Source organism: Callorhinus ursinus, unplaced genomic scaffold, assembly GCF_003265705.2.
Source record: "Callorhinus ursinus isolate GAN/ISIS: 27379988/994484 unplaced genomic scaffold, GSC_fseal_2.0 scaffold19, whole genome shotgun sequence".
NCBI classification, from domain to species: domain Eukaryota; kingdom Metazoa; phylum Chordata; class Mammalia; order Carnivora; family Otariidae; genus Callorhinus; species Callorhinus ursinus.
Window position 1 is genome coordinate 2,917,422 of NW_027397081.1, and position 13,099 is coordinate 2,930,520.

The window sequence follows — 13,099 nt, forward strand, 5'->3', positions numbered from 1 at the left end:
GGCCCTTGAAGACGTGTCCTTGAATCCTCATGTGGGGGAAGGGATCAGGGATCTCTCTGTAGCCTCTTAAACAGGCACTAACCCCATTCCTGAGGGCCCAGCCCATGACCTTAAGTACCTCCCAGAGACCTTCTAATAGCATCACACTGGGCGATAAGATTCAACACATGAATTATGAGGACACAAGCATTCAGATGCTAGCTGTGTGTTTTAGCTATCTATATGAAGTAAGCTCCATAGATGTAGCAAACTTGTCTGTCTTGTTCATGATTTACATTCCTGACAGCTACTATAACATCAGGCAGAGAACAATCACACCAACATTGTTCATGGAAGGAATGATGTTTGATTGTGAAGGAAAGAATGTATTATGAATTTTTAGCACATAAATAATAGATGTTCCCAGAGAAGAATCTAGAAAAAAAAAAAATAAGTAGGTTTGATAAAATAGGAAAAAAAATCTAATCACTAACTTTAAAAAAAAACCCACAAAAAACCCTAAGTTTTGTATTGCCAAGAAAATAGTTTGTATTGCAAAGCCATTTGCAAAAATATGTTATTTTATCTCCAGAGTTCCACAGCATCATGTTTTGTACATGGATTCATTCATCTAGTCAAAAAGTGAGTGTCTGCTCTGTACCAGGCACTGCTCTAAACTGTGAATCCCATAACAAAGAGAACAAAGTCACTGCCCTCGTGGTGCTTATATTCTCATGGGTTGAGATGCACATATAAGTAGTAAATTATGTCGTGTGTCATAAGTAATCAGCCCTGTGGAAAAATAATCAAGTGTGTTCATTTAGTGGATGCCCCAAGAAGGGTAGTAACAGGTCAGGTCGTCATGGGGATGAGAAGGCTGATTGGTTCAGGCAAAGGGGTGAGCAAATTCTCAAGTAAGGTTGTGCCTTTCAGGTAAGAGAAACAGCCCTGGCAGGGCTTGAAGCCACAGCGGTGGCCTGGCGAGCAGCTCCTGTAAGGTTACAGCCGCCCTACTCAGAGCTGGTGGCCGAGACAAAGCCCCAGCTAACGTTTAACTTGTATACAGTGACCTGTAAGCATGGGAAAGGATGCTTAACCAAGTTTGAAAGCAAACAAAAATTAGAGTAATTTGGACTTTGGCCTGATAAATGAACAAAATAGATGATGCATCATGCTGTTGAAAATATAAGAAAATGGGCCATATTACATTCAGCTCAAGGGGAGTGCACATTTGGACAATTATTTTTAGCACTACCCTACTTAGAAGATTTAAATTTTAATGCTTTGGACCCTGTCATTTTAGTTCTGAGAGTATTCCAGTAATATTATCAGAGAGAAACTTCAAGATGTATTTATGAGGAAATTTATTTATTATAAAACTGCATAAGATAATAACAAATTTAGAAATTCCCTAACATAGTAAAATGCATTCTGATACCTCTGTTAAATAGAATATTAGACAGCCATCAAATATGGAAGCCATCTCTGGCACAGACCATCGAAGAGCCCAAGTACCTGTTTTATCCCCCCTTTCCTGATAGAAACTCCATGTTTTTAGCTAGGCCTTTGGCCACGTAGAACAGACACTTCACTTCACCATTTCTGTGCCGCCCTGAGTTACTCTGGGGGACTTAGTGGTGGTTCTTGGCTTCCAGGAAGAGAAGGCTTCCCGAAAGGGAGGGGCCTGTATCTTCTGTGTCTTCCCCTTTCTTGCTGGCTGGAGGGCTGCATTCGCGGTGTACCAGTAAGAGCTGCAGCTCCAACAGCATCTCTGACCAAGCCGTGATCTCTGAGATGCTCAGAGGTGCTCAGTGACAAGGACAGAAGGGACAGCCTGAGGACATCTTGGAGACCCCCCGCCCCCCAGTCAGCCCTGGATGGCTTTCCCCAGCCCTCAGAGGCTCACGCTGTTTGCCTTACTCATCAGAATCCTCGGTGGTTATTTTGAAAAAAGAAAAGTGCACGTCACAGAGTATCTTACATGGTTATGTTTCTAAATACATCTGTGAGTTTGTATATGTGGGGAGAGAGAGAGAGACAGCAGGATGGAGGAAAGGGAACATAAATCATTTCACGGAACACATGATTTTTCACTTCCCTCTTTATAACTTTCCATTCTAAAGGGATATTCTTACATAATCGTATTGTTCTCAGGATTAAAACAAAGTAAAGCTTTTTTTTTTTTTAGTGCTTATATAAATTGGCCTTCATTTGCAGTTTGAATGTTAAAATAATGAATATACAGATACAGATATATATTGGTAATTTTTTTTAAAAATCAACATTCTGATAATTTTTTCATTGTTAAAAATACAATTTTATTTTTTAAAAAATTTATTATGTTCAGTTAGCCACCAAATAGTACATCATTAGTTTTTGATGTAGTGTTCAATGATTCATTAATTGCATATTACACTCAGTGCTCATCACAAAATGTGCCCTCTTTAATGCCCACCACCCTGTTACCCAATCCCCCTCCCTTCAGAAACCCTCAGTTTATTTCCCAGAGTCCAGAGTCTCTCATGGTTTGTCTCCCTCTCTGATTTCTCCCCCTTCAGTTTTCCCTCCCTTCCCCTACGGTCCTCTGTGCTGTCCCTTATATTGCACATATGAGTGAAACCATATGATAATTGTCTTTCTCTGTTTGACTTACTTTACTCAGCATAATCCCCTCCAGTCCCATCCATGTCGATGCAAATCGTGGGTATTCATCCTTTCTGATGGCTGAGTAATATCCCATTGTATATATGGACCACATCTTCTTTGTCCATTCATCTGTCAATGGACATCTCAGCTCTTTCCACAGTTTGGCTATTGTGGACATTGCTGCCGTGAACATTGGGGTGCACATGCCCCATCTTTTCACTACATCTGTGTCTTTGGGATAAATACCCAGTAGCACAATCGCTGGGTCATAGGGTAGCTCTATTTTTAATGTCTTGAGGAGCCTCCACACTGTTTTCCAAAGTGGCTGCACCACCTTGCATTCCCACCAACAGTGTAAGAGGGTTCCCGTTTCTCCGCATCCTTGTCAACATTTGTTGTTTCCTGTTTTGTTAATTTTTGCCATTCTAACGGGTGTAAGGTGGTATCTCATTACATTCTGATCATTTTAAAAAATTACTACTTAGGAATAAATTCACACTGGCCTTTATATGTTTTTAGGGGGACACCTGGGTGGCTCAGTCATTAAGCATCTGCCTTCAGCTCAGGTCATGATCCCAGGGTCCTGCGATTGATGCACGGGGGCCTGACCGCCTCGGCACAGACCCAACAGCCATCAGTTGACCCTGTGGTCCAGGTTGCACGGGGGCCTGACCGCCTCAGCACAGACCCAACAGCCATCAGTTGACCCTGTGGTCCAGGTTGCACGGGGGCCTGACCGCCTCGGCACAGACCCAACAGCCATCAGTTGACCCTGTGGTCCAGGTGGGCCTCATCACATACAGAGAAGGAATGAGACTTGGCCCAGCTGACTTCTTGGGGAGGAAGCCACATATCAGCTGTCTGTGCCAGGCCAATTGTTCTAGGCATGCATCGGAACAAAATATTCTCTACTCACTAGGTAGGTCATTGAAAGATATGAAGACTGAAGAATTTTCTAGCTGGCTACCATTAGACTTACAATTTCTGATAATTTCAAATGAAAGCAGGGTTTTACTGAGGGCCATTAAGAAAATGCAGAGGAGATTGACTAGTGGGCAGTTGCTCTCCGTTCCCACTCTCCACTCTAGGTTATATGTACAGACTCTGAGAAGGGAGCACCCAATTCCGTTTCTTGGAGACATTTACCTGAGATGCTTCATATGGATTTTAATTCCCAGGAAAGAGGTAGAAATATCGTGTCATGGATAATCTCTCAATCGTGGGCATCTGGATCATTGTATTTGGCTTCTCAAATGCATTTTGAACCTAAGGTAGTAAAGAAAATCTTCAGAGGTTTCCTAAGAGGGAAATCTGGACTTCTCTCTTAGGAGTATAGTGCATCTCTATTGGCTATAGTGCATATATGAACAAAATATTATCATCAAAAGCATTTTCTGAATAAATAAGGCTATCAGAGTCAGAGAAACTCACTCTGGTTCCATGCGGTACTTCAAAAAAAACCTCCTCTTTAAGCAAACCTGGGGTACAGGAAGGGGTGTCATGATGGCTTAAGATCTTTCAGGATTCCCAAAAAAAGGGTTTGAAAATGGTTGCACAGCTTTCTGGGGCATAACAGTGAAAAGACAAGAAGAACCCTACCTTTCGGAAAATCTCCTCCAAATGGTGACAACAAGAATACTCTCCTAAGTAGTAGATAAGCTGGGAAATGAAGACAGAGCCCTCTGTGTTCAATCTCCAAGAAACATTATCTGCAAATAAAAGGCATTGAAATACTGGGAGATGTGTCCTTCGTATAAGTGTAGAGGACTCTTGGAGCCATAGCTTTTGGTCACGGTTTGATTTTGATGCTTTGGAGAGAGAGAGACAAATCTGGATAAAGCTGGGGTGTCAGGTTTCCACAGCGGGCAAAGAGAAAACCATCATGGGCCCTCAGTCGAAAACGCCCTGCGTGTGTTCCTAGGCAGAGCCAAAGTTATCCCCCAACTGCTGCAGGAAGTGGAAAAGAACAGAATTCCTTCAGCACTTACTATATAATCAAAAAAAAAATCTAGATCTTGCCATTCCTTGAGTCTGGACCTCTTCATCTGCACTGTTTGCTAATGTAATATTGTACCCGTACTTTTTTATCACGAACGTTGTTTGAGCCTCTGCTTCTCCTCACTGTTGCAGTGTGATCAGAAAGCCAATCGTCCCCTGTTCGTCCCTTTACCTGCAGCTGCCTCCCTGCTTCTTCTTCCTTTTCATAGTTACATTTCTCGGGCTTGTCTCACTCACCATGTTCACACGCTCGTAGCCCGCTCACCCCGGGCTCCTGTCTGCCTCCCCCTATAACTTCACGCAGAGCTCCCCCATGACCAGCCATGACCTCTGAGTCATTAAACCTCACGGTCCCTTACTGAGCCTCACCTGTACCTGATCCCTCATTCAAATCAGAAACTGGCCGTAACTCCCAGATTCTTTCTGGGTAACTCTGACAACACATGCTCGTCTTACTTTGCTTTCCTATACTCCAGCCATACTCTCGGAGTCCACTCTGTGGACTGGGACTTCCGTCTCTCCCAGTTCAATCCCCTGCTTTGGGATGTCTTCTCAATCTGCTCCCTGTTTGTGGATCATTTTGTCCATTGTTAGAACATTAAAGCTAATCCCTAGGCAATCATGTCCCCAAATCCTGATGCCGATCTCTTTTCTGAAATATACAGCCTTGTAACTCTCTTCTTTTCCTCCTGAAGTATGCTGAAGGCATCTCACACTTTCTGGCAGGACTCCCATTTTAATGAAGGCACCACAATCATCCCTGGTGACCTCGAGTCCTCTGTGTCACCCCTTCTCATTCACCTGCCATATCCGCTGAACACCAGGTCATACAAATTTCACATACTAATTATTTCTGGATTCAACAGCTATGTCTTCCCAAGACTGGCATTATCACCTGTGGCCCATGATACAGCAGTCACATTTTAACCTTCCTCCCCATATCGCCTCTTGCTGTACCATAACCCATTCCCCAGAGAACCCCCAGAGTGGTCATCTAAAAATGTCAGTCTTATCATTGCCTGGTGTACCTTTCACCAAAATTTCCTATTACTATTACTGTAAAGTAATATTAGTAATAAAGCAAGTCAACATAAAAGATCAAATCCTTCCCTAACATATGAGGTCTCAAATTATACAGCCCCTGCCTACCCCTCCATCCTCTCTCTTGCTACTGGCCCCTGGCTCCATGCTCCAGACGCACTGGCCCTGTTTTCCAAGCTCCTCTCTTTCCCAGGTTCTCTGTGTACACTGCTTTTTCTATCTGGAATGTCCTTCTCTTACTATTGACATAGTTAACTCCTTCATTTTTCAACACGTTTTTCCTGAAAGCACATAACAGGGTCGACAGTTATTATGTACTTGTGTGAGGTGGTGCCTGTATTTTCCTCTCAGTCCATCTCTGCCCCTCTGCTCGTCACTCCATAAGGCTCAGCAAGCACGTCTGCTTCAGCTGTGCATCATGTGCCCCGAAACAGTTGTCTCCATTCATCGTTACATGTACAGAAAGGAATGGAGGAATTACACATAGTAGACTTCATGCCCTTAACTTAAACAGTCTCTTAGAGCATACATCAGGCTGGATATGCCTTTTTAACTTCCTTTAGTAGCTAAAAGTAGAGAGCTCTTCTTTCCAATAAAACTTTATTCAAACTCCAACATGTAAGACAAAGTAGAGCTGTTCCAGGTATGGAATGGGTGTTTCCCACATGGCCTATTTCCTGTTTCCCCAGACTAGACTCAGAGCATCCTCCTGGGCCAGCAGAATCTCAGGCCCTCCCCTGGACCTACAAATTGGAACTCTACATGTAATGACATTCTGTGCACATCCAGGTTTGTAATCACTACACCAGAGCACTTAGAGCTGTGACTTGTATGGGGCGCCTGGGTGGCTCAGTTGGTTGGGCCTCTGCCTTCGGCTCAGGTCATGAACCCAGGGTCTTGGAATCGAGCCCCGCGTTGGGCTCCCTGCTTCGTGGGGAGACTGCTCCCCCTGCTTGTGCTCACTCTCTCTCTCTCAAATAAAATTCTTAAAAAGAACTGTGACTTATGTAAACTAGATTCTGGAAATTGCCTGGGTTCTGTAAATCACTCATAAAACAATACCATAGATGACGATTAAATAGATTTCCCACAGGTTTGACCATGATCAATTCGGCGTATCTTCTGTTTCTATCTTTTACTATTTCTTTCCTGCCAAAGAAGGATTTTCAGTCGTTGTCTCCATTATACTGAAGTCAGGTATTTGAATGTTAACTAAATTTTTAAGACTAGACTCAAATAACCAGCCAAGAGGTTCTAGAATGTGTGAAGCAAGTATTACAGTGTTACTTGATTGCCTTGTTTAACCGCTAGTAGATGATCAGGTGGACCAAACCATGGGACTAAAATACACTTCTGTGCCATTGCTATATTAAGTAAACAATCAAACAAACAAAAACAACTCTTCATTTATTTATAGTTACACTATTTTAAGTTTGGATCCTCACGAAAGTCCAGTTTACTTTGAAAGTTTCCTCCAAAATCAAGACTTTCAGCTTTCTAGTTATAAAAATAATCTCAATATTTTAAACCTCTTCTCTATAAAGTCTATCATTAGAGAAGAGATGTTCTTCTATTAGTGATCAGGTAGGATCATAGCCAAGCCTGTGATCTGGAAACTGATAGGAGATTGAGAGACTGCTCTCTAAAGTCACTTACGTGGAGTCGAAGATTTGAAAGCGATGAAGTCCTTCTCCACGTGGGTCTTTTCTATGGCATCACTGGCGATATAACGCTGCAAGGGCTGGTAATATGTCCACGCAAACGCTTCTCCCACATCAGTCACCCAGACGGTCCCGTCACCTCCTGGAAGAGACACCCTTGTCTTATGAAAGAAGTTACACACACTGACACACACACAAAATCTCTTCTACCATTCTACCCTTACTTCAGTACATTCCAATGTGGAATTTATTAAAAATGCAAGTATGTTACTACTAGAAAAACCAACTCACTGACTGGGAACCATACAGAGCCCACTTAACATTTAGAATGACCTTGTCCTGAAGGATCGGGACATTTGTTACTATTCTGGCATGCTTCACACTTCTTAAAAAATGATACAGACTTAATTTCTCTCTTTTTTTTTAAGATTGTTTATTCATTGATTTGAGAGACAGAGCAAGCAGGCGTGTGAGCACATGAAAGAGCAGGGGAGGGGGAGGGAAAAGCAGACTCCCCGCTGAGCAGGGAGCACGATGCAGGGCTCGATCCCAGGACCCTGGGATCATGACCTGAGCCGAAGGTAGACGCTTAACGACTGAGCCACCCAGGTGCCCCCAGACCTAATTTCTTTCTGGCCCAGACCTGAGTGCAGTTCTAAAATGTTGTCCCTGTCACCCATCCTTGGGAAAACGAAGGCTAGCTGCTAGGCGAATAGAAAAAGATGCCTGGACCCACCCTGGGTCCCGTAACCCCAACTCACTGCCTCGGCAGGCCTGCGTGATGATGACCTTGGGCTTGTCTTTGAGACTCTGGCAGTTACGGTTGTTGAAAATCTGGAAGATGGTGTCATCGGGAAGAATGTCCGGCTCTTCATCTCTGTGCTTCGTGCCACAGATCCCGTCCAGGGTGCCGTGGGACATGAACACCAGGAACGTGCTGTCGGAGAATTGGTGCTCTTGGCGGGTGGCAAAGTTCTTCAGTTCCGTTTTCATTTCCTGAAAGAATCTCCAGGGTCACTACCTAGGAGCTCTCCATCTACAGTTTGTACTCAAAAAGTAGGTGGAGCAGGCTTTAAGGAATCAGACGGTTTGGACAGAATGGAATTGTGAGAGAAATTTCGTTCTGACATAAAACCAGAAAATTAGATATATAGAATGTAAAGGTTAGCAGGGTTTTGTTTTGCTTTTAAGATTTATTTATTTATTTGAGAGAGAGAAAGAAGAGAGAGAGAGAATTGTGGGAGGGGCAGAGAGAGGGGGAGAATCTCAAGCAGTCTCCATGCTGAGCACAGAGCCCAACACAGGGCTCGATCTCAGGATGCTGAGATCATGACCTGAGCCAAAACCAAGACTAGGAGGCTCAAACCAGGCACCCCTAGCGGGTTTTTCATACAGCGTGTAGCCCAGTGGTTTTCAGTAGAACCTTAGGCTGGGGGAGGTGCTGGGAGGTGGAGTATAAGGAAGGGCACGTGAGGTGGCAGGTCTCCCACCGGAAGGCTTTCTTTTCATCTGTATTACATGTTGGGGGGGGGAGTTTTAAGTTAAAACTTTTAATAAAAACTTAGGGGACTAAGTTTTTATTAAAAAAGAGTGAGACAGAGAGTAAGGGACTGTTTCCTATTGACATAAAGTAGAGACACTTAACAAATTTCTTCTGAGGTTTCAAATGGTTTGTCCAAAGTCACCCAAGATATTTTTTTGGCAGAGACAGGATCACAACTTTGTGTGTATGTGTGTGCTCACAATCTTTTTTTTTTTTGACTGCATACTTGGCTTTACATTTAGACACATAATATTGAAATTATAAAGGCCTCAGAGTTGTGTCTTCCATAGACTATCAAGTCATCGGTGCCTCCCAAACTGAGAGCATTAGAAAGATCCAATATTTTTAGTGAAATACTACCCTATAAATCTTTGCTATAAAAATGTGCATTGGAAGAGGCTGAAACCCAGGGATGCCTATTCTGGAGAAAGAGAATTCCTGTAACATGCACTGTGTTCTTCTAGCTGCAAAGGAAGAAGTCCAGGAAGGAAGCTTATCCCACTATCCTGGGCCATTACCAGAGCTGTGAGATTTTCCTTAATAACCACCGAATATCCAAGGTTTTCAAGCAGGCCTTGCATCCCTGAAATGTCATTTTCAGAGCCTTCTCGCTCAGAAAGATAGTCAAATTCTTTGTTGCAAATGATGAGGGCCAGGCGGGTTCGGCCCTCCTTCTCCATCACTGGATATATCTGCAAATAATAGACACAGGGTGAGTTACATGTGGCCTCCCCACTTTTGCCTGCAAAGTCCACACAAAACAGACTGGATGGCTGGAGGACTTGGGGATGGAGATAGGTACTCATGCAGAAAGACACAGGACTCCAGACTGAAAGCATGTACAGTAGCTGAGCATGCACTCCGGGAACCTGGCTTTGGTTCGGTGGTGGGGAGGAGTTTCAAGTATGTTGGAGGACGGGCTGAAACAGACAGGAAATCTGATGGAAGGGCCACTTAATTAGGTGACATGATTAAATAACATTCTATGCCTTTTGGGCTGATCCAAAGGCATCTGTATCAAGAACTAAAATTCCCAGTGGGTTCCCAGTATGCAGTTTGAGTGGACAGTCTTGTGTGTTCCTACTCCAAAGGGTGTTACCTCATGTAGTCTTACAGTCTTCAGTCCTTGAGAATGCTTACAGGGACAAAGCTTCAGCACGTCCACTTGGGAAGCCTGGATTTCCTGAATAACTATGAAAGAAAAAAAATAACTCTTTAGGGAGTGGCACCCCCTGCCTTGCAGTCACGGAGATCTTTTCACTGGGCTCTCATTCTTTGGAAACGCTTACTGCCATCCCTTCAAAAAGCTTCATATAACAAGAAAACCATTTTGTATAAAAAATGACAAAAACAAAAATCTTGAGTAGTCCCTCTTTCTTTTTGCTTCTTGCTGACCCCACCGCCAGTTTCTGTTTCTGTCAGTGATCATGATATGGGCTAATCTTTCATACCCAGCACATTAGACTCACATAAGCACAGTACCCAAGATCTGGAAGGAGGCCTCATGATCATCTGGCCTGGTCAAGTCATTATTCAGATATCTGAACTCCACTCACAGTATCCCTACTGTGTTGTTATTACCACTAGTGAAATGTCTCCACTAACGGGAAACTTGCAGTGTTCTAAAGCACTCTGAACAGTTCTGAGGATCCCAAAGCATGATCCTTGTAAGCATTGGTATGTATTTCCTGCACTGGGACCATCCAGAAAAATGTCTAATTCCTTTCCCGCTGAAAGCTCATGAATATTTCTATGGCTTCAAAATATCTTACCTTGTGTTTCGATTATTTTATGTAAATGCTCCAGAAAAACAATGATTATATTTTATCTTAATTGTGTTTACTGTATGGTAAGCTTAATTAGGACAGGGAAGGTGTGTTTAATTTTTGTATTTCCAGCATCTAGAATGATAGTCTGGCACAGATTAAAAGTTTATAACTGCTTGTTAATGAATCATTACCTTCAGATACTTGAAAATAGCCACCAGGTATCTGCCACTTTCTCCTGCCTTTTGTTTTTCCAGAGGGAAACCAGCCTTCTGTTCCTTCCAGTATCTTTGTGTAAGAATGATTTCATCTTTTGAACCAAGCAATCTGTTAATCTGCCTGCAGCTCTCCCCATCTACTGTCCTCCCCAATAAAAGGAAGGAATATACTTCCTCCTGTCTTAAGTGACTCTCTTTGTGCCCGGAATTCCAATTCCTCTCCCCCGCAAGATCTTGACTCAGGCGTTTATTCAGCCCCGTCCCATCCCTCTCCCTCTTCCCCCTGCAGTGTTCGCCCCATGGCATATCACGTGCCTTCACACCCCTCTGTCTCACAAACACCTCCCCTTCAGCTGTTGTCCCGAGTCCATGTCTCAGCACAACTCCTTAAAGGTTGTGTCCTGCTGCACTGTTTCCATTTTTTCAACTCTCATTTTGTTCTTGTGTGCAACACACCCTAGCTGTCACTCTCACCCTCAAATCCTTGTGATCAAAGTTCCCACTGACCATTTATTGCTTTTTCAGCATTTACTCTGGTGGAACACATCTTCTTCCTTCCTTGAACAGTGTTCTCCAGGATTCTGTGATGCTGCGTGTTATGGCCGTTCTTCCTCAAGCTGCTGGCTTTCGCTCTTCTGCCACATGTCTAAAAGTTGGGTCTTTCTACATTAGACCATCTGTTACCCTCTGTGAGTCACCTCTGCCCAGGTGGCCTCTTCAGGCACATCATCCTACCTACTGTCTACATGCTCCTGAATCCCCAGAGCTATTCCTAGGCCTGGTTCTTCTGTGAACAACTGGGTTGAATACACCTGTGTATTCAATATCTACCCTGGGCTGTACTATACACATCAAAGTGAACATGTACAGGGAAGGACTCCTAATATTTGTCCATGCCTAGAGATCTGTTTCTCCTGAGTTTTCCCTCAACTACAAGTTTTCTTCTACCTCAGTTAGTCATAAGCTTCACCTAGTTGACAACCAAAACCAAGATTCATCCTGATTCCTCTTCTTCCTGCATTAGTGCAAAACCTATCCATCCTTGGTTTTTGTTGACTCTACCTCCAAAAGAGATCAGATGTTACCACTTCTCATCCTCTCTATTAGTACAACCCCAGGCTAAAAGCTATTATTTTTTAACTGAAATATTTGAATACCCTTGGCCTTTCTGATGCTATGCTTCTTTATCATTCCTCCATTTAAATACTTCTAAAGCCTTTCTATTGCAAGTAAAATCCTTCTTTCTCACTTTCAAAAGGCCCAGAGTAGTATGGTAGCTTCAGCCTAAGTCCATAACGGCTTTTCCTACCATGTACCCTAATTTGCTACTCTCCCATCAGATTGGCTTTTTGACATGACACGTCCATATGTGCTCAGGGCCCTTGGACTTGCTTCCTTCCCATGGGATGCTTTTGCTTTAGATTGTGGCACAAACCCCTCTCTATAGTTCAAGTATGTACCAAAATATCACCCCAAATGAGTTCTCATAATTGTTCACCCTGGCCCACATGCCTCGCCTCTTTTCTCTTGTGCATTTCCTGACTTGTACTATTTTTTTCATGTTTACTGTCCATGCATCTTCACTACACTGTCAACTCCATGAAAGCAGGACCTTGATTTATCTTGCTTTCTGCTATAAACAGTGATTAGAAGACTAGACAGTAGTTTTCAGTTAATATGTGTGTGTGTATATATATATATATATATAGCAAATAAAAATTAAGAAGTTTTTATGCCTTTGTAAACTTGTCCAGAACATCTGAAAATATGGTACTCGCAACACAATACAACACTACCCCTTTCTAGACACAGAGATTCTTTGATGTGGTTTAATAACTCATCAGTTTCTTTAGTGATCACACAGTATGTGTAACTAGTCCTGCTGTGTGTTTCTGAACGTGCTTTTCTTAAACACGTCCTTACTCTGTTTATGCAGCTGTTACTTGCTTATCTGTTTGATGTTTTATGAATCTTTTAAAGTTGTTATTAATATCATTGAAAACTATGAGTTCCAGAAAGGTTGGGTTATTTACACCAGAGAACATGGTTAGTCAGTGGCAGTATTGGGCTCAGTGTAGAGATTGCTTGCGTTTCATTCCAGTTCTCTTTCCACTGCAGTGTACGGACTCTCCATCTGCCTTAGCTCACAGAATGTCACCAAGCATCCATGACACTGCCTGTCATAGGCAGAAGCCATGCGTGCAGCCTCCAAGCCTCTCCCTAATTTCATGACCTTCACTTTCACTT

General features: G+C 43.0%; 1 protein-coding gene across 1 annotated transcript in view; it reads right to left on the reverse strand.

Annotated features, from left to right (window-relative positions):
• Window positions 1-3,352: 3,352 nt before the first annotated feature.
• LOC112840493 (caspase-12-like) overlaps window positions 3,353-13,099 on the reverse strand; it is an 11,748-nt gene continuing 2,001 nt past the window's right edge. The window contains 6 exon segments of the mRNA XM_025893938.2: window positions 3,353-3,891; window positions 4,225-4,334; window positions 7,321-7,467; window positions 8,087-8,321; window positions 9,387-9,518; window positions 9,520-9,560. Coding sequence (XP_025749723.1) covers window positions 3,793-3,891; window positions 4,225-4,334; window positions 7,321-7,467; window positions 8,087-8,321; window positions 9,387-9,518; window positions 9,520-9,560 — 764 coding nt within the window. The 3' untranslated portion in view covers window positions 3,353-3,792.